The sequence below is a fragment of the Staurois parvus genome, unplaced genomic scaffold (genome assembly GCF_062004578.1).
Source record: "Staurois parvus isolate SC_StPar_1 unplaced genomic scaffold, SC_StPar_1.0 ptg000320l, whole genome shotgun sequence".
NCBI lineage: Eukaryota > Metazoa > Chordata > Amphibia > Anura > Ranidae > Staurois > Staurois parvus.
The window spans coordinates 1,215,567-1,236,050 of NW_028318116.1; the positions used below are offsets into that span (position 1 = coordinate 1,215,567).

The 20,484-nt window shown below is 41.3% G+C and overlaps 1 protein-coding gene across 1 annotated transcript in view; it reads right to left on the reverse strand.

The window, feature by feature from the left end:
- Nucleotides 1–64: 64 nt before the first annotated feature.
- The window catches only part of NDUFV1 (NADH:ubiquinone oxidoreductase core subunit V1), a 34,729-nt gene continuing 14,309 nt past the window's right edge, over nucleotides 65–20,484 (reverse strand). The window contains exons 5-11 of the mRNA XM_089683680.1: nucleotides 17,391–17,574; nucleotides 9,560–9,749; nucleotides 6,957–7,169; nucleotides 4,735–4,901; nucleotides 4,566–4,647; nucleotides 2,699–2,844; nucleotides 65–258 (exon numbers count right to left, since the gene is read on the reverse strand). Of these exons, the coding sequence (XP_089539806.1) occupies nucleotides 175–258; nucleotides 2,699–2,844; nucleotides 4,566–4,647; nucleotides 4,735–4,901; nucleotides 6,957–7,169; nucleotides 9,560–9,749; nucleotides 17,391–17,574 (1,066 nt within the window). The 3' untranslated portion in view covers nucleotides 65–174. The remainder of the gene's footprint in view (nucleotides 259–2,698; nucleotides 2,845–4,565; nucleotides 4,648–4,734; nucleotides 4,902–6,956; nucleotides 7,170–9,559; nucleotides 9,750–17,390; nucleotides 17,575–20,484) is intronic.

Consider the following 20,484-nt stretch of genomic DNA (forward strand, 5'->3'; position numbering starts at 1 on the left):
AAGAAATAAATGGATCAGTGTAAAAGCAGCTTTAGTGATTTACAAAAAACATCAACAAGACAGGTCAGCTTAGAAAGTTCAGGTTTATTAACACGTATCAACACAAGCGGCAAAAGCGACATTCTGCTCTGATAAATAAAGCGGATCTGGTTATGTCATGTCAGCTGTGTGCACTCAGTTGCTGGCCTTCTGTCTATTAGTTGCATGGAACAGTCTAATCCTCTCCTCCAGCTCCGGTCGGAAATGACGAATCAAACCCTAAAAAGAAGAATGGGACTGTTACATAAAACAATAGGCAAAGCATAAAGAGAAGATAAAAGACAAAATTCCAAACGAACAGCCCACCCATATCCAATATTCTAGTTTTGTGTGGGTGCCAATAGTCTCTCTGCTGAGTTTTGCTTTGATGCTACAAACAAGTCAAAAGATACACCCTCCTTAAAAATTCAAATTTAGACATTGCACTAAAACCGCCATTTTTATATTCCTACTTATGCATTCCTGTTAGAACAGTTGTACAGAGTTACTTATTATGACAGTGCACAGTAGGAGACACGCAAGACCTAGTGCAATCAGTTCTCAATAACAAAGCTAGTCAGACCCACCAACTTGTTCTGAGGGGTGTGGCTATTACTCAGCTCTGCCAGAACAGACCCCAGCAGAGTGAGAACAGGAAGCAGCATTTTTCGTATTTGAAGGCATTTCCAGCCACAAAATTGAACATGTGAAAGAGATGCATTTGTTTCAGACATTAAATGGGCTTTAAAAAAAAAAAAAAAAAAAAAACACCTTTCCTAAGACAAACATGGAGCTTGTTGTTGCCAGCTTTTCATTCTGCAGCTGACTCTCTGACTTCAATCATTTGAGTTATTGGCCTAGAAAAGAATGCAGAAAACTGCAAACTTTGAGTCACCAACCTGGAACATGTCCAGTATGTAAATGAGAAAAGTACTGAAGCCAGACAGCACAGGGGCCAGGCAACTAGCATTGTAAGAAGGAAGTTAGTAGTAGCAGTCACCATACTTGGAAAAGCTTTAACACTGTGACAAGGGAAGTATGGGAGGTGTCATTGCTGACCACCTGCCAAAAATTCTAGTTGCCTGGTTGCGGCTGACTTAAAGCTGAATTTCACTCCTAATAAGAAGTACCGATTTTCTGCTTCCAACACCGTGCCCCCTCCCTTTCCCTCCTTCAGTCCCGCTATAAGTCGCTTATCGCCGCCATTACTAGTATAACAAAATAAAAATTCCAGTATATATACTTCCATTTGTAAACGCTATAACTTTCATGTAAACCAATTAAAATACATGTATTGGGATTTTTTTTTTAGCAGACGTAGCAGAATACATTTTCGCCTAAATTTGATTTTTTTAAATTTTATTGGATATGTTCATTAGCAAAAAGTAAAAAATATATATTTTTAAACTGCCTATCTTTTTTTGATGGAGCAAAAAATAAAAAAAGCAGAGGTGATCAAATACCACCGAAAGAAAGCCCCATTTGAGAAAAAAGGACATAAATTTCATTTCGGTGCAGGGTTGCATGACGGTGCAATTATCAGGTAAAGTAACGCAGCGCCGTATCACAAAAAATAGCCTGGTCAGGAAGGGGGGGTAAATCCTCTGGAGGGCAAGTGGTTAAGGTAAAAAAAATGTAGACTTTGGAACCACTTGAAAGCAGTATTAAACCCTCAATGTTTTTAACTGAACACATTTAGCACAGTAAAATAAACATTCCCCAGTATTTGTTAAAATTCGAACCCAAACATTTGCAGTTTCCAACTTTCAATGCTGCTGGCTTCTGCTCCCTCGAACTTGCAGTCTCCACAGGAAAAAGTTAACAGAGGACAGTGCAGTCAGATTGGAAAAGGGAGGAGCAGGGGAATGCCTTGCCACTCTAGACTATGGGGCTGTGTGTTTCTATCAATGCACACAGTGTACAGAGACACAATTCTAGTCTGCAAGCAAGAGGGGATCAATAGGATTCTAAAGAGGAAGGAACCACCCGGAAACAGGAAACCTGAGGCAGCAATGATAGCACCAGCTTAACCACTTCAAGTCCGGACACTTTCAACCCCTTCCTGACCAGGTCAATTTTCAGCGCTATCACACTTTGAATGGCAATTGTGCGGTCATGCAACACTGTACCCATATGAATTTTTTAGCATTTTTTTTGAGACAGATAAAACTTTATTTTGGTGGTATTTATTCACCACTGGGATTTTTATTTTTTTGCTATATAAATGAAAAAGTCCAAACATTTTGAAAAAAAAAGTGTTTTTCATATAAAATTTAGGCAAATAAATAATACTGCATTACAAGTGTAATAATAATGTCAGGAAAACTTGTCAGAAATGATTCATGCTGGTAGCAGAGGAACAAAGCAGCAGACAGAAAAGACACGCTATGCTCTTACTTGAGACAAGTACATACTATAGAGGGATATGCCTTGTTTATATTTCATGTCTGAGGTTTACAATCTATAACTTTTAAAGGTAAAAAGCTTAAGACTTTATAACCACTGTAAATAACTGAGGTTTTATTATTTCAAGACTCCAAGAATGAAGGTAATTTATGTGGGAACACACATCTTGAAGATAAAGATTCCACAATATTAATATCCCATTGTTGTTAGAAGACCTGAATACATCTCCCTCCTCCTCCAATAGAAATCCTACTGCACGGTGAGAAGTATTTACCTGCACAGGCCAAGCCGCACCGTCCCCTAATGCACAGATTGTGTGGCCTTCGATTTGCTTACTGATCTCCCACAACATGTCTATCTCAGCCTCCTGGGCGTTCCCTTGACACATCCTCCACATCATTTTGTTCATCCAGTCAACTCCTGTGGAAGATCAAAGACCTCTATAAGAAATAAGGACAACACAGTGTCTTGCTTTGAGCTGCAATGGCAGCACGTTTACTGGGCAGCAACTTTCATGGCTGATCTGGGGACATTTTTGCACTTCCAGAAGATAACACTGTGATGAACTGGGAAAGGGCATTGGGGTTATTGCAGTGGATGGCCTACCCGTGGGAGGACCCAATAATGCTGGAAGTGCTGACTTTCTGGCAGAATTACCACACTGACATCTTTGGTAAAGACCCTCAAATTACTGCAGCAGGCAGAGCTGTAAGAACCCAATTCAGATTGTCTGCCTTTTCACTTGAAAATTTCTGCATCAAGTGTTACACACATTGAAATTCAAGTGTTACTAAACCCACAACAGTAAAATCAGTCTGTATATGCAGTAAAGCATGCTTGTTATACTCACTGTGGAACCTAAGGGGTTAATCGTCTGCATTGTATAAAAACGCTGTTTGATCCTGGCTGCTCTGATCCTCCCCTTCTTCCAGTGCCCCCCCCCCTCCTTATCTCCTGATAAGACATTATGTGGATACTAACATTTATAGGTAAAGTTGATCCGGGGAATATCCAATTGCCTCTCGGGTGATCCAATGCAGGAGCAAATTGGATCATGCTTTGCTGGGTTTTTTTTTTGCTTTCCTCTGGATCAACTGTGGGTGTAGGATTATAAAAAAAAATTTTAATCGTTGAACTGGATGGACTTTTGTCTTTATTCAGCCAGACTATGTAACTATGTGTGGAGACACTCTGCACATGCTCAATCTGGTGTGTATTGCTAGAGGGTTTTTTTTTTTTTTTTTTTTTAACTTGGGAGAGCACATGTGATCAGCACAGGGCCAATCAGCACTGTCCAGACAGAGGTCAGGGATTCTGCATCCTCCTAGAGCAGAAAGAAAACTTCCCCTACCAACTTTAACCAGTGCTCAGCTGGACACTTGATAGAAGTCACAAGACTGCTATATACTACTGATGAGAAAAGGTATTTAGCAGTTTATATTTACTAAAATAATTGCACTTCTATGTTCTGTGTACTGTGGGAGACTAGATATAGTGAATGCAGGGTCCGGGGGGACCGGATACAGTGAATGCAGGGTCCGGGGAGAGCGGATATAGTGAATGCAGGGTCTGGGGAGAGCGGATACAGTGAATGTAGGGTCCGGGGAGAGCGGATACAGTGAATGCAGGGTCCGGGGAGACCGGATACAGTGAATGCAGGGTCCGGGGAGACCGGATACAGTGAATGCAGGGTCTGGGGAGACCGGATACAGTGAATGCAGGGTCCGGGGAGACCGGATACAGTGAATGCAGGGTCCGGGGAGACCGGATACAGTGAATGCAGGGTCCGGGGAGAGCGGATACAGTGAATGCAGGGTCCGGGGAGACCGGATACAGTGAATGCAGGGTCCGGGGAGACCGGATACAGTGAATGCAGGGTCCGGGGAGACCGGATACAGTGAATGCAGGGTCCGGGGAGACCGGATATAGTGAATGCAGGGTCCTGGGTTTAGTAACACTTTCAGTGCGAAAAAAATTTCATGCGATATTGGTGCTAAACATTTGGGTTAGCTTTGGTATAGTGCGATTAGTGTAGAATTAGTTTTTATGGGCAAGATAATCAGTTGATGCCTAAAGACATACACTGATACACCAGTGAAAACACACGCTACGACACATGCCTCTGTAGTGTTATAACATACCTTCCCTGCATGGTGTGCACTGACCGCAGCTCTCGTGCTTATAGAATTCTATAAGACGGGCAATAGCGCGAACGATGTCTGTCTGCAATGGAAGAATGAAGTCAGAGGAGAAGGGTACTTGCAGGTCATACTAACAGTGATTACAGGACTCTCAGACAACTGAACTCACTGATTTATCCATGACAATGAGTGCAGCTGTGCCCAGACCAGTCTGGGCCTGAACAAGAGCATCAAAGTCCATGAGGACATCATCACATACAGAGCGAGGGATGATAGGGGTGGAGGAGCCTCCAGGAATGACACCCAGCAGATTGTCCCAGCCACCAATGACACCACCTGCAAAAAAACAGACAAAAAAAAAAAATCACCAGAAATATCATATGCAGTGCTAAGACAAGGTCATCTAGCTCCCAGGGCGAAGACACCAAATGAAGCCCCCACAAAATGTATGGACATTACAGTATGTGTCCCTATTTTAACTCCCTGGGGGAGTTTCGATTTTCAGACACCTGACCACCTACTATCCAGAGAGGGGATCTCTCATCCTGGGAGCAGCACCCATTTAACCCTGAGCAGCACCCATTTGAACTCTGGCAGATGTGGATCACCTCTTAACCACCTTGGGATACCTTTGATGATAACCCATCCCTTAGAGGGAAGACATCCCCATTCCTGGCTTGCTCTGACATCCTTTGGAATTAACACAAGCGCAATATATATGCGCGTCCGGTGAGTGCGCATTCTCTCCATCATTATTGCACAGTCACCGATTCCCAGGAAGCAAGCACCTTAAGGAACACTTTAACTGATCATTTATTTGAACTGTTTACGAACTGGAAACACTACCATTTAACCTGTTTCAATAGATTTATTTATTTTTAGCGCTGCACCTATCTTATATTGCTTTTATTAAGGGTTTCTGGTTACCTTTGTGCATAGCGGCTTTTACTGGTTTTTTAGAGCACTCACATCCCGTATTTACAAGTCCCATCATGCCTTTGCCTTTGGGAGTCATGCTTGTAACTGTCAATCTTGCAATGCCTCATGGGACTTGTAATTTGGCAACCGCTGGAGGGCTGCCATTTTGACACCCGTGCTTTAGATGTTCCAGCATCCCCTGCTGTAATGTCTCACAGGCTGGGATGGATCTAGGACCAGGCTGTATTATGTAGTCTGCAGGGAGGCCCAGGGTTTGATTGTGTAGGACAGCTATTCTCTTCTTTGGATAAGCTGCTACTTCTACTGTTCGCTTAGGAGAACTGAGCGTACATGTTTAAATACAAAACTATCGGAATAATCAAAGAAGGGTTGGAACAAGCCTGCGAGGCGAAGGCCCAGGAAGCAAGTGGGGCGTTGTTTTGAATAGGCTTAATATATGATATTTTACCAACACAATGAATAAGGCCTCAACTTAACAATTGCCATGTAACATTTAACAAAAGCCATTGCTTCTTCTGCACATGCTTACTTTATCTATTAACCCCTTCCCTACCGGGCACTTTTACCCCCCTTCCTGCCCAGGCCAATTTTCAGCTTTCAGCGCTGTCGCACTTTGAATGACAATTGTGCGGTACAACACTGTATTCATATGAACTTTTTAGCATTTTTTGAGACAGTACTTTCTTTTGGTGATATTTAATTGCCACTGGGTGTTTTATTTTTTGCACTATAAACAAAGAAAGAGCAAAATATATACACACACACACTGTATGTTGAAATGTGTTTTTATTACAAAATATACGAAAAATATTTTTTAAAATACATTTTAAATATACTGTATTTCTTTAAAAATACAAATCTACATTTTTGGAATGCATTTACAATTATATGTAAAAATAGGTTTTAAAATTACTTTTGCATATGTTAAAAAAAATCTGAATATATTTAAAAAAATATACATTAATTTTAATATATATTTTAACATATGTTTGCAACTGCATTCCAAAAGAGTGTGTGAATGAGTGTGTGTGTGTGTGTGTGTGTGTGATATGGCCAAAATTGCAGTATTTCAAATATATGTCAATATATTTGGGAAGAATATTTAAAAAATATATTTCAAATATATTTTTCTTCCATTTGGGAAGTGCTGCTGATAACCAGCAACTGTATTTACTCGGTGATCTACTGTGTCATTGGACACAGCTGATCACGTGGTAAAAGGCCCCTGTGATTGGCCTTTTACCTCACCATGTGATCAGCTGTGTCCATAGGAGATCACGTTGGCTGTGTGCGGGAGGGCACTTTCTGGGAGGATGTCGTATGGCGCCCTCCCAGAACTGGACAACCATGCTGTAGAGGTCATTCGGCTATAGCACAGAAAGGATTTGGTTAACCCTCAGCACTGCCTCACATCGACCTTGTAGTGAACACTCCAGTGTAGTCATACTGTACCTGCATGCCTTTCTATAAGCTCCTTCAATGGTATGGACATCTCTTCCTCTACGGTACATGGATTGTTGACGTGACCGGAGATGTTGAACAGTTTAGTTCCCGAATTTCTTTCCCGGCCAAAGCTAGCAAACCAGGGGCCTCCACGTCTGCAGATGGTGGGCGCCACTGAAACGGTCTCCACATTAGCAACAGTTGTGGGGCACCCAAAGACTCCTACAAGGCAGAATGAGAGACCACACCTTTAATATCCATCATCTACCACCAGGTGTCTAGATGCATTCAGCAGTAAACAGCGCTTTAGTATAAAAAAAGAAAAAAAAAAAAAAAAGGAGAGTAGAGAAGGCAGACACCGTTCCGGCTTCAATTATCATACAACACCATCCTAGGCTAACAGAACCAGGACTACGTGAATCTAAATATTTACTCTCAAAATAGAACTAAAGGCAATTTGTTTTTTTAGTTTTCTATAGAGTGGAGAGGGATTAGAACACTTGTCAGGTAGTGGTGCACCGAAATGAAAATTCTGGACTGAAACCGAAAATTCAGGATGCACTTGGCCGAATACTGAAAATGAAATGAGCAGTTTTTTAAAAAAAAAAACACATTTTTTATACGTAATTGTATTATATTCGACTTTTTACTTCGTATCATGAATTTAAATGAATATGAATTAAAAAAATACAATCCAGTAACGTAAAATAACTTTTATTGAAAGTAACACAGAAAATAAAATGAAATATTTAAAAAATTAAAAAACTTAAACAGGAGGCGTTTTTACATTGAAGTCAGTAGGGGGCGTTTTTGCATTGAAGTCAGTAGGGGGCCTTTTTGCATTGAAGCCAATGGGGCGCATTTTTGCATCGAACTCAATTATTACCAGCACCTTTTTTTATCTAATCGGCAAAATGTTGATAACCCTATTTTTGGACGATAATTTTCGGCAACCTATTGTAAGGTTTTAATTGCTCTCTGTGGAGGGAGATTCACCGTCTATTTGTCCTGTTATCACCAAAAGTGAAGGAAAAAACTGATTTTGGGTTGTTACCAGAACAGGAATAGAGGGGAAATATTTTAAAGGGGACACTAATTCTAGTGGAAATGAGGGATTCTGTCAATTCAAAGGGCTTTCCTCTCACTTCCTGTTTTGGTTAAGGGACAGGAAGTGAAGGGAAACAGATGACAAAACATAAAACTGACAGGTGGTATGACACTCCCTTACTCTATCCAAAATGAAAAAACTAGTTTTTCCTTTAAAGTAAAAACGTGCACTTTGCTCATTCTGCCTTAAAGGCTTACATAACCTGCGCTCCCCCTTCTTCTCACTTTTCCACCAGAGCCAGATATAATTGGCACCATAAATATGAGCAATATTTCTTCACTTCTTGGTACTTTTTTTATTTATTTATATCAATTGATATATGTCACGGTTTTATAATTGCTCACTTTGATTTTATACTTGCTTTGGAATGTATTCCACCTTTAATTAAGGTAATAAGGATACACAAGGTTTATTAATATTCTTTCACTTTAATATTATTTATATTATGATTTGACAATATGGCATTTTAGTATTTACAGCGCTACACCGTTTGTTCAAAATAAATGGTTTACCCACCCCCACAATATGCAACCAGTAACAAACTATGGCAAGCCACAAGCTCTGTAGTTTAGGTGGCCCGAATGGGCATGGAGGTTGCCTGTATTAGGGAGCCCCTAGTTAGCATTGGGCTTACAGAGGAATTCCAGCTTACAGTAAGTTGTTTTAAAACAAAGTAGAATTTCTGCCTACCTCTTTATTTATATTTCTCATGTACTTAAACTCTATTCTCTCTTCTTTTCTCTTCATTTTTACTTTATTCTATATGATTGTGCCTTTTTGATATGTACAATTCAATTGTGCCTTGTTACTTTTTTTACACATTGTTTGAAGCTGTAATGTTATTTTACAAACTATTTCTTGAAAAATAAAATTGTTTGTAAACAAATAAAACAAAGTAGAATCGACAAATAAAATATAAACTAAGCCAAACCGTATACTACTCAGAATTAAATGGCCTAAAACTGTAAGTCATTCAGCTTTTACTGTATAGGTTGTGGCAGGTTTTTTGCAATAAATAAATAGCACCGTTATCTGAGCTACCCTGAATATCTGAACAGGGATAAAGTAGAAAACTCCGTAAAATTTACCAATCCAAAATAAAATAAAAGCTTTGTACAGGCACAAAAAAAAGAAAAAAAAACTGCAGTGGGCATCTTTTTTACACAACTACTCTACAGTGTACTGTTTATTGCCAAAATGACAGGTGCATTCAAATCCCAATGACATAGATCACTTGAACCTTCTTTGTGAGCTGCCACAGAGTATGTACAAGCCAGTCTCAGCATCTCACTGTATATGACTGATCACTGCATCGAGAGCGTCTTCTATTGGACTGAACTGCATTGGGTGCCGCGGCTAATTTTTGTGCACAACACATGCAAGGTGGGCCTCTTCTGTGCTCTAGGCCCATAACTCTGGTGAGTACCGTAATTGCTTGATTAGTAGAACTGGTTAAACATGTGTTCCTAATTCTAGATGTAATGGAAGGCATGTCGGTACTTACCAATGTCAGCGGGAAATGGAGGTTTGAGACGGGGCTTCCCCTGCTTCCCTTCAATACTCTCGATCAATGCTGTTTCTTCACCGCAGATGTATGCCCCAGCTCCTCTTACAACAAACACGTCAAAGTCATACCCGGAGCCGCAGGCATTTTTTCCAATAAGTCCCGCCTCGTACGCCTCCCGGATAGCCACCTGTTCCAATGCAGAAGAGCAAGTTTAGGGACTATAGTACATTCACATAATGTATATCAGACTATGCATATAAGTTTAAAACAATAGCAAAAAGGAGGTATAGAAACGTTATAACAAAACAACATTTTATTTTTTGTTTTTTAAACTTTTATTGCATTTTATCTAAACACAGACTTATTGAGATGATGTAATCCGAGATAAAGCATTCCAGTCCTACTTGCAAACTTTAAGCTGGTCTCTACCTGCACTTTTCTATACAGACTGCCTTTTCCCTGTTTCTGTTCTGTTCCTCATAACTGGCCTGTAACCTGAGACTACTCTTGGCAGCGTGTGTCTAATACGAAAAAGAGACCTCAATTAGAACTTTGACAAAAGTTTTTCAATACAGCATAAGGCAACTTAGTTGTAAAGACACCATAGAGTCGGTGTCCATACTGCAGAAATATTGGTAAAAAATAAATAAAGAAGTGTGATACTGGAACATCAAATAGTAATAGCAGACGGAAATAAAATGCTACCTAAAAGTATAAGGACCAAATGCCACAGAAACACACTAAATGATTGGATGAGCATCTCTGAGACCCAGTCAAAGCAGAGTTCCAGCTAAAAAAAAAAACCTAACAATAAAAGTCAGCAGCTACAAAAACTGTAGCTGCTAACTTTTAACATACAGCCACTTACCTGTCCCTCAGTCCAGCGGCATCCTCACCACCGCTGGTTTCACCGGCCATCTTCTCTCCCTGGTGCCACCATCTTTAGTGTGGGCACCCGGATGTGACAACTTGCAGGTTCACAGCCGGGTGCCCACTGCACATGTGCTGCACTTTGTGAATGGCCTGTACTCTTCTGGGACCTGTCACATGTCTCAAAAGACTACAGGGAGGGAGGGGGGAGAACAACTTTTGCTTTCGATCGCCTAGGCCAGTGGTCGGCAAGCAGCGGCTCGCGAGCCACATGCGGCTCTTTACACACTTTAATGCGGCTCTTCTGTGTGCCGGGCGCCCGCTCCCCTCCCTCCTCTCGGGCGGCCGCCCCAAAAGTCAGGACTCTGCAGCTAGCCCAGCAATGGGCAAACTACGGCCCGGCGGACCTTTTAATCCGGCCCGCGGAGCGTGGCAAACATTGGCTGTCAGGATGTAGGCGGGGCAGCGTGACAAACTCCTCTCCTCTCACAGTCCGCCCTGAAGACCGGAACGGCGCGGGAACACGGCGAGAGGAACGCGCGGAGCAAAGGTAAGTGAATTGACACAATATGGGAAATGAATTACTATAGGGGGGATGAATTACTATATGGGGGATGAATTACTATATGGGGGATGAATTACTATATGGGGGATGAATTACTATATGGGGGATGAATTACTATATGGGGGATGTATTTTCAGTTTTAAAAATGTGTCTCTCAAAATAAATTTCAATCATGGTTTTGGCGAGATTTGGCTCAGTTGAAAAAAAAGGTTGCCCACCACTGGCCTAGGCAATTGCAGCGGAAGTGGGAGCGGGTACCTGTCAAATTCAAGTACCCGCTCCGCAAAGGTGCCAATCCTTAATGGGGAGCAGGGGACATAGAATTAAAGCGGAACTTCCCCTTTTGGGTGGAACTTTTTTATTTATTACAGGTACTAATATAGCGCCAGTAATTTATGCAGCACTTTACATATATATTTACATGTATTTTCTAACATCAGTCCCTAACCCTCCCTCATACATACACATACTAGGGCCAATTTAGACAGGATCCAATTCACCTACCAGCATGTCTTTGGAGTGTGGGAGGAAACCCACGCAGGCAGAGGGAGAACATGTAAACTCCATGCAGGTGGTGCCGTGGTTGGAGCTTGAACCAACAACCCTAGTACTGCCAGGCGGAAGTGTTAACCATTTAGCCACTGTGCTGCCCCTCCTTTTTGCTATGGTTTTAAACTTATATGCATAGTTTACTAAACCCACAACAGTAAAATCAGTCTGTATATGCAGCAAAACATGATTGTTATACTCCCTGTTGAACCTAAGGGATTAATCCTCTGCATTGTGTAAAAAGGAGGTTTGATCCTGACTTCTCTGATCCTCCCTTTCTTCCAGTGTCCCCCTCTTATCTCCTGATAAGATTTATTGTTTGGAGACACTCTGCACATGCTCAGTTTGGTATGTATTGCTAGAGGGGGGTTTTTTTCTCTTGGGAAGGTGCATGTGACCAGCACAGGGCCAATCAGCACTGTCCAGACAGAGGTTTTGCATCCTCCCAGAGAAGAAAAGAAAACTCCTCCAACAAGCTTTAACCAGTTCTCTGCTGGACACTGAAAGAAGTCACAAGACTGCTATGTACTGCTGATGAGAAAAGGTATTTAGCAGTTTATATTTACTAAAATAATTGCATTTCCATGTTCTGTGTACTGTGGGAAACCAGATATAGTGACTGCAGGATCCGGGGAGACCAGATATAGTGAATGCCGGGTCCGGGGAGACCAGATATAGTGACTGCAGGATCCGGGGAGACCAGATATAGTGAATGCAGGGTCCGGGGAGAGCGGATATAGTGAATGCAGGGTCCGGGGAGAGCGGATATAGTGAATGCAGGGTCCGGGGAGAGCGAATATAGTGAATGCAGGGTCCGGGGAGAGCGAATATAGTGAATGCAGGGTCCGGGGAGAGCGGATATAGTGAATGCAGGGTCCGGGGAGAGCGGATATAGTGAATGCAGGGTCCGGGGAGAGCGGATATAGTGAATGCAGGGTCCGGGGAGAGCGGATATAGTGAATGCAGGGTCCGGGGAGAGCGGATATAGTGAATGCAGGGTCCGGGGAGAGCGGATATAGTGAATGCAGGGTCCAGGGAGAGCGGATATAGTGAATGCAGGGTCCGGGGAGAGCGGATATAGTGAATGCAGGGTCCGGGGAGAGCGGATATAGTGAATGCAGGGTCCGGGGAGAGCGGATATAGTGAATGCAGGGTCCAGGGAGAGCGGATATAGTGAATGCAGGGTCCGGGGAGAGCGGATATAGTGAATGCAGGGTCCGGGGAGAGCGGATATAGTGAATGCAGGGTCCGGGGAGAGCGGATATAGTGAATGCAGGGTCTGGGGAGAACAGATATAGTGAATGCAGGGTCTGGGGAGAACAGATATAGTGAATGCAGGGTCCGGGGTTTAGGAACACTTTAATACTGAAAATTATGGCCAAACTGCTATTTGGAAACCATCAAGGCCAATGTACAAAAAATACATAACCTGGTGAAAGGAGCACAAAAACCATACTGCTAAGTAACAACATGAATCCCATGGCATTGACAAGTTTCCTGTTTCCTCTATCCAGGCCGATTTACATTTGGAGAGAGTTAAGGAATGCCCTCAATGTATACTTCCAGCTGTTCAATATGAGGCCTGAGCCACAGCATAAAGATAATGTAGTCAATCCTCAACAGTCAGAGGTATTACTCTTGTATTCAATCAATGCATATACACAGTGACCTCACCCTTCCCCAACACACTGCAGAACACAGAAGTAGCATTACTTAGCCCACATTCAGGTGGGAGATGGCCATAGCCTTCCAGTTCATAAGGTCTCAACAAGCCTAAAAAAGAGGTGGCAACTATAAATTAAACCAACAAAATGAATGCCACAAAAACAGGCAGGAAGCCTAGATAATAGCTTTGTCTCAAAAAAAAAAAAAAAAAAAAAAGTATTGATGTGGGCCTATACCAAAAAAAATATATCAAAAAATAAACAGCTGTGAAGAACAGACTGTGTAACGTCGGTAATCAAAGATACCCATGCAGAGTAGCCATGTAGAAAATGTATATACAAAACTTTATTATATGAATCATGCAATTATTATTGGAAAAAAATTATCTTACTAGAGGGGACAAACAAACATCAGTCATAAAGAACAATCCGTACTAGAACGCCTGCATGTGGTCAGTGATATGAATCAAAGGAAACCCATGGAGCCGTCTACATTCACATGCATATCACCAAATGTGGAACCTAGAATATAAATAACATACTCTATGGCAATAAATACAACATTACAATAATGGACTTCAAACAAGGAAGTCACATGAATTTGGTGAGATAAGCTATGGATGGTTAGTGGAAAATCTAGACAAAATAAACTCACATAAAGTAATATGGAGATCAACTAGTCCTCTTGGAAGAATTGACAGCTTTGAAAGAAGTCAATGACAAAAGTTTGTGAGGCTTTAGATCATATCATAGGTTAATTCCATGTAAGAAGTCACTCAGCATAAAAATTGCAGATGATGAGTAGCTTAAAGTGGAGTTCCAGTCTTTTTTTAAACTTCCAATATTTCCAATGTACAGTGTGAGATGGAAATTATGTTTGTTTCTAAATACCTTTATTATAATTCTTTGGGCGGCACTTCCTGTCCCGGCTTCCTAGGAGATGATGTCATTAGGCAATTCCCATTGACTTATATAAAGAGTGCTCCGCCCAACTGTGACCACACTTTGTTCTGGCCTGTGGTCTGCCACCGCTGGAATTGGAAATGTTCACACTGCCTTTATGCACCTTATCTATGCAAGTGCAATACTTTAATACATTTTTTGCTGGTTTATCGGGTCGCACTATGAAGTTTTCTTCTTCTGTTTTAAACCTTTCCTTGCATGATGTGGAGAGCTGTCTGATGTGATGGATTCATTCAAGTGAACCTGCAGTTGTCCATTCATCTCCTATTCATCATCTTGATATGATTAACTAGGGTATCAGTGTGGGATCTGAACACCATCTGCTCATTTGATCTCTTGATTGGAGATCAAAGTGTCTGGTAAGAGGCTGATTTTTTTCTTTTGAGTCAAGCATTTGTCGACACCTCTGCACTTTCCGTTGGAGGATTTATTTAGCACACAGCACGATTATTGGATTTTGGGACTTTTAAATTATTTAATATATGAATGTGGACTTCTAACATTTCAATTAATTTATGCACAGTGTACAGCGTACAGTGTACATTTAGTGTACAGCGCACTCATATTTTAAATGTTTTGTATTTTGTGGTGTTCAGGGAAAGAGTAGCAGCAATTCACTAATTGTTTTACTATTGTTTCAGAATAATTATTTTTTTCACACATTTAATCACATATTGTATTGTCTGGGGTGTAGCGCAGTTTTTTTCCCTTTTTTTCAATTCCCATTGACTTCCTGGATATCAGCGTTATCTATCCCAGGAGTCTTTGGGAAGCCTAATAATGAAATGTGATTGACAGGTTGCCCCAACAACAGGGCAGGTACTTCCGCCACTGCCGCCATTGGTATGGCAACCTGTACTAAACAAACCCCGCCATGCAGTATCATTAGGCGTGAGATCAGGAGGTGCATGCTGGGTAGCCAGCTGCACCAAATCCCAGAAAAAGACAGATGCCCACATCCTAAATGGCCACCTGCCTGCTTCTGAGATTAGGTACGTTTTTAAAGATTTTAAACTAACCAGCACAAATACTCTATAAGAGTATTCCAATTTAAATGTACAAGTAATACCAATCACAGGGGAATTTAAAAATAAAATTGATTATGGGGACTGGATCGCCACTTTAAATAGACAGACTTGTATCAAATATAAATCATATAAATCAACAACATAATTCGTAATACAGGCTAGTAAACGTCAACTGTAATGCAGTAGATATGTATAGTCAATGTTGGATCAAGAGGAATTTCAAATTAAATATATCAACCTCTAATCACAGATGATAGAAGCCATAGAGCACGGGCATATAAAGCGGCAGTAATCAGCAACGTTCTCTACAAAATGATAGCAGATATATAGGTTATTGTAATTTGGAGCTAAAAAGCTAATTTGACAGCAGTACCTTAGAGATTGTATGCCCCTTGAGGGTTAGGGACTGATGTGAATGTACAATATATATATGTAAAGTGCTGCGTAAATTGACAGCACTATACAAGTACCTGTAATAATAATTATAATAAAAAATAATATAGTCCTATGTAGCCACGCAGCTTTAGGAGGAATGGCGGCCCAATAAAGCAAAGATGTATATATAGAAAGTCCAGTATAGGCACATGAAGGAGAGAGGAACTGTGGTGGCTAAGTAGTCAATAGATAACTTATCACTTCAGTGTAAATAATTGACTGTAAAGCTGTCAGTTCTTCCAAAAGATTTGATCTCCACATTGCTCGATTTGAGTTTATTTTATCTAGATTTTCCACTAACTGTCCATAGTTAGCTTATCTCACCAAATTCATGTGACTTCCTTGTTTGAAGTCAGGTATTGTAATGTTGTAGTTATTGCCATAGAGTATGTTATTTATATTCTAAGTTTCACATTTAGCAATATGCATCTGAATGTAGACGGCTCCACAGGCCGCTTCGATTTATATCACTGACCATATGCAGGTGTTCTAGGTACAGATTGTTCTTTTGAATCCACTATTCATCACTGACGTTTGTTTGTCCCCTCTTGCAAGGTAATATTTTCCAATAATAATTGTATTAGATATATAATAAAGTTTTGTATATCATTTTCTACATCACTAGTCTGCATGGATATCTTTGATCACCAACTTTACACAGTCTGTTCTTCACAGCTGTTTATTTTTTGATGCAGCTATATTAGTCTTGAGGCTGTGACCTGTACAATCAGAAGACCATCGCCAGCATGTGTTACTCACGTTTGTCTATGTAGCACTTGCATTGAGGTTTAGCCCAAGAGCATTTAGTTAAATGTTGCTGGATCCACATTTTATGTTTCTAGTTCAGCTAGGGGAGGGGCCTTATGTGGTTTAGTTGTTTGGGGCTTTTCATTCAAATATTGCACCAAGAGCCCTGATTCAACTATAGCAGATAACCCTAGGTCGGCAACTCTCTTTGCTGCAACAAAAAGAGAGTGTAAGTGAGGGTAATATGAAGTAAATAGCCCCTGGTACCCCTGCACACTCATAAGTGTGACATAAGTATAGGATGGTGTTAATAATTTGTATTCCTGGTAACCTTGGGGATGCTGGCACTCTGTAGATTAAGAGGTGCTGAAACCTCTGCCCCTAACTTGCCAAGCCAATGGCAGACAAAAACATACAGCGCATTGAAGTCCTGCAGATGTAAGAGGCAAATCCATTAGCTGCTCCGGCCCTCACCCACCAACTCTCCTTCAGTGCCTGTGAGCCCAGAGGCGCCCGATGAAGGACCAAACTTGACACATGGCCAGAGTTAAAGGTTGGCAGCAGTACATCCAAAAGCTGAAATTAATGGGAATAGCTCAGCCCTCACTGTCGTGCCCAAATGGAGCCATCACTAGATGTCCAAATTAGCCCACTGAATGCACCATAAAGCTGCAGCAAAATTCCAGCATAGTGAAACTGTCACTTCCACTGGCTTTCTAAGGTCATGCTCAAGCATGCGCAGATTGGACAGATTGGGACTAGAAGGAAGGCCTTGAAATACCAATGTTGTTCCTCCTAAGCTTGAGGAAAAACAAAAAACTAGGACATCGAGTCTGAGCTTGTTTTTTTTTTTCTTTTACGGTCCATGAGCCTTGTGTTTTCTGCTTTGGATGGGCAGAGTCACCCTCTAATGTGCTGTCCTGGAAGATGATCGGGAAAAAACTAAGAAGATATCTACTAAGAGTTTCAAACATCCTTTACAAAGGCTTGTAAGGGCAGATGAGTACCTGGAGGTTGGATGCCTCATTGTAGAACTCTCCTCGAATATAAATGTAAGCAGCTCGTGCACCCATACTGCGGCCAGCCACCAGGCAACCTTCCACAAGCTTGTGGGGGTCATGCCGCATAATCTCACGGTCCTTGCAGGTTCCTGGCTCTCCTTCGTCAGCATTGACTACAAGATACTTAGGTCTGAAATGTGAAGGAGATGAAGATTTACATTCACTTTGTCAAAGAGAATACATCATAAAGTATGCAGATACCATATAAAGCAGCCTAATTTAAAATACTATAAACAAAAGAACTGGTTAGAAGAGTGCTCAGTGCAGAATTACAGTGTACGGTGTGTAATAGCCACTATGCCAAGTATCCAGGGTGTTGTGTAAAACAGGCATCACCTACAGACCAACATCTCAGTGAAGCATTTTTTTTTCTTCCAAACTGCTGTGTGTCAAAAAAACTGTACATAGTTATATACAAGTTATTTCTGTAGTTATTTAAAGAAAGTGGAACAAGTGTGCAGGGCTACCACCTCCTGTGAATCATTGTCAGCTTCTATAGCACTGCTCCCAGCCTCAAACGTCTCTGAAAACCTCCAATGAACATAAGTAAAGGCTAGCGCCAGTGTAGATTGGCTAAAACATGCAGTCCTTTATTGAGAACAGTGACAAAAAAGCCATAAAATCCAACGCGTTCTACCCTCAGGCCTTAATCAGGGCACATGATTAAGGCAAGAGTGCCAAAACACGTTGGATCTTCATGGCTTTTTGTCACAGTTATCAATAAAGGACTGCATGTTTTGGCTGATCTACATTGACGCCAGCCTTTACTTACAGTCAGGTCCATAAATATTGGGACATTGACACAATTCTAACATTTTTGGCTCTATACACCACCACAATGGATTTGAAATGAAACGAACAAGATGTGCTTTAACTGCAGACTGTCGGCTTTAATTTGAGGGTATTTACATCCAAATCAGGTGAACGGTGTAGGAATTACACCAGTTTGCATATGTGCCTCCCACTTGTTAAGGGACCAAAAGTAATGGGACAGAATAATAATCATAAATCAAACTTTCACTTTTTAATACTTGGTTGCAAATCCTTTGCAGTCAATTACAGCCTGAAGTCTGCAACGCATAGACATCACCAGACACTGGGCTTCATCCCTGGTGATGCTCTGCCAGGCCTCTACTGCAACTGTCTTCAGTTCCTGCTTGTTCTTGGGGCATTTTCCCTTCAGTTTTGTCTTCAGCAAGTGAAATGCATGCGCAATCGGATTCAGGTCAGGTGATTGACTTGGCCATTGCATACCATTCCACTTCTTTCACTTAAAAAACTCTTTGGTTGCTTTTGCAGTATGCTTTGGGTCATTGTCCATCTGCACTGCGAAGCGGCGTCCAATGAGTTCTGAAGCATTTGAAGGAATATGAGCAGATAATATTGCCCGAAACACTTCTGAATTCATCCTGCTGCTTTTGTCAGCAGTCACATCATCAATAAATACAAGAGAACCAGTTCCATTGGCAGCCATATATGCCCACGCCATGACACTACCACCACCATGCTTCACTGATGAGGTGGTACGCCTAGGATCATGAGCAGTTCCTTTCCTTCTCCATACTCTTCTCTTCCCATCACTCTGGTACAAGTTGATCTTGGTCTCATCTGTCCATAGGATGTTGTTCCAGAACTGTGAAGGCTTTTTTAGATGTCGTTTGGCAAACTCTAATCTGGCCTTCCTGTTTTTGAGGCTCACCAATGGTTTCCATCTTGTGGTGAACCCTCTGTATTCACTCTGGTGAAGTCTTCTCTTGATTGTTGACTTTGACACACATACACCTACCTCCTGGAGAGTGTTCTTGATCTGGCCAACTGTTGTGAAGGGTGTTTTCTTCACCAGGGAAAGAATTCTTTGGTCATCCACCACAGTTGAATAACACACACCTGGTCATGGAAAAGCTGAGAAGCCAATTGTCCCATTACTTTTGGTCCCTTAACAAGTGGGAGGCACATATGCAAACTGTTGTAATTCCTACACCGTTCACCTGATTTGGATGTAAATACCCTCAAATTAAAGCTGACAGTCTGCAGTTAAAGCACATCTTGTTTGTTTCATTTCAAATCTATTGTGGTGGTGTATAGAGCCAAAAATGTTAAAATTGTGTCGATGTTCCAATATTTATGGACCTGACTGTATGTACTGTATGAAAGGGGCCAGAATGAAAGGTGCTGGAGTGGTGGATGGGAGGGAGAAGAGCAGCTAAACATCCACTCTCCTCCCCTTCTTGCTGTGACCTGGAGAGCAGCGTGTATAACATCACTACTGGGTCACCCCTGTCACTTTCCCCAGCTTGAATGGATTTGCATTGCAATACATTCAGTGGAGTCCTAAAGAGACATGCAGGGTCTTTTTAGAACCTACAACCTCTTTTAGACTCTGCAAGTCTCATTAAAGGGAACCTGTCACTTAAAATTAAAAAATGTGTCCCCTCTGTGATGAAAAAAAAAAAAAATCAAGCGAAAAAAAATTTTTTTGTTTATTGCAAAAAAATAAAGTTACATCCAAGCACATACCATTCCTCCCCTCCCCCCCCATAAATTGAGACCCCCAACCCCCTCATATGCGTACAAATATACACGCACTCACCTACACCTGAAATTTGTTGATTGAGATATACATGTTACATATCACCACCCACACCGAAGTGAGAGCACAAGATCTCCGCTGTGATGCTAAACTGGTGGCCTGTAGGGGCCAAGCGTCGCCGATAGAAAAATATAGGCCCACACAAATGTAAGGTTTGACATTCTGGGTTTCTATTTACTCAGTGCATCCTTGTCTTTTATATTTTATCAAACATTGGGATATTAAATTGTGTTTGCTTGCCCTTAAAATCACTTTAGTGTGTTTTTTTACTGACATTTTGCGGTAATATCATGTGACGTAACTACTACCACTTTTTTATTCCCTAGAGTGTCTGCTTTCAGAAAATATATAATGTTTGGGGATTCTGTGTAATCTTCAGGCCTAAAATGATTTAAACATGTGCAAAATGAATGCAAAAACAAATCTGGTAGCCAAAGAGTTAAAGAAAAC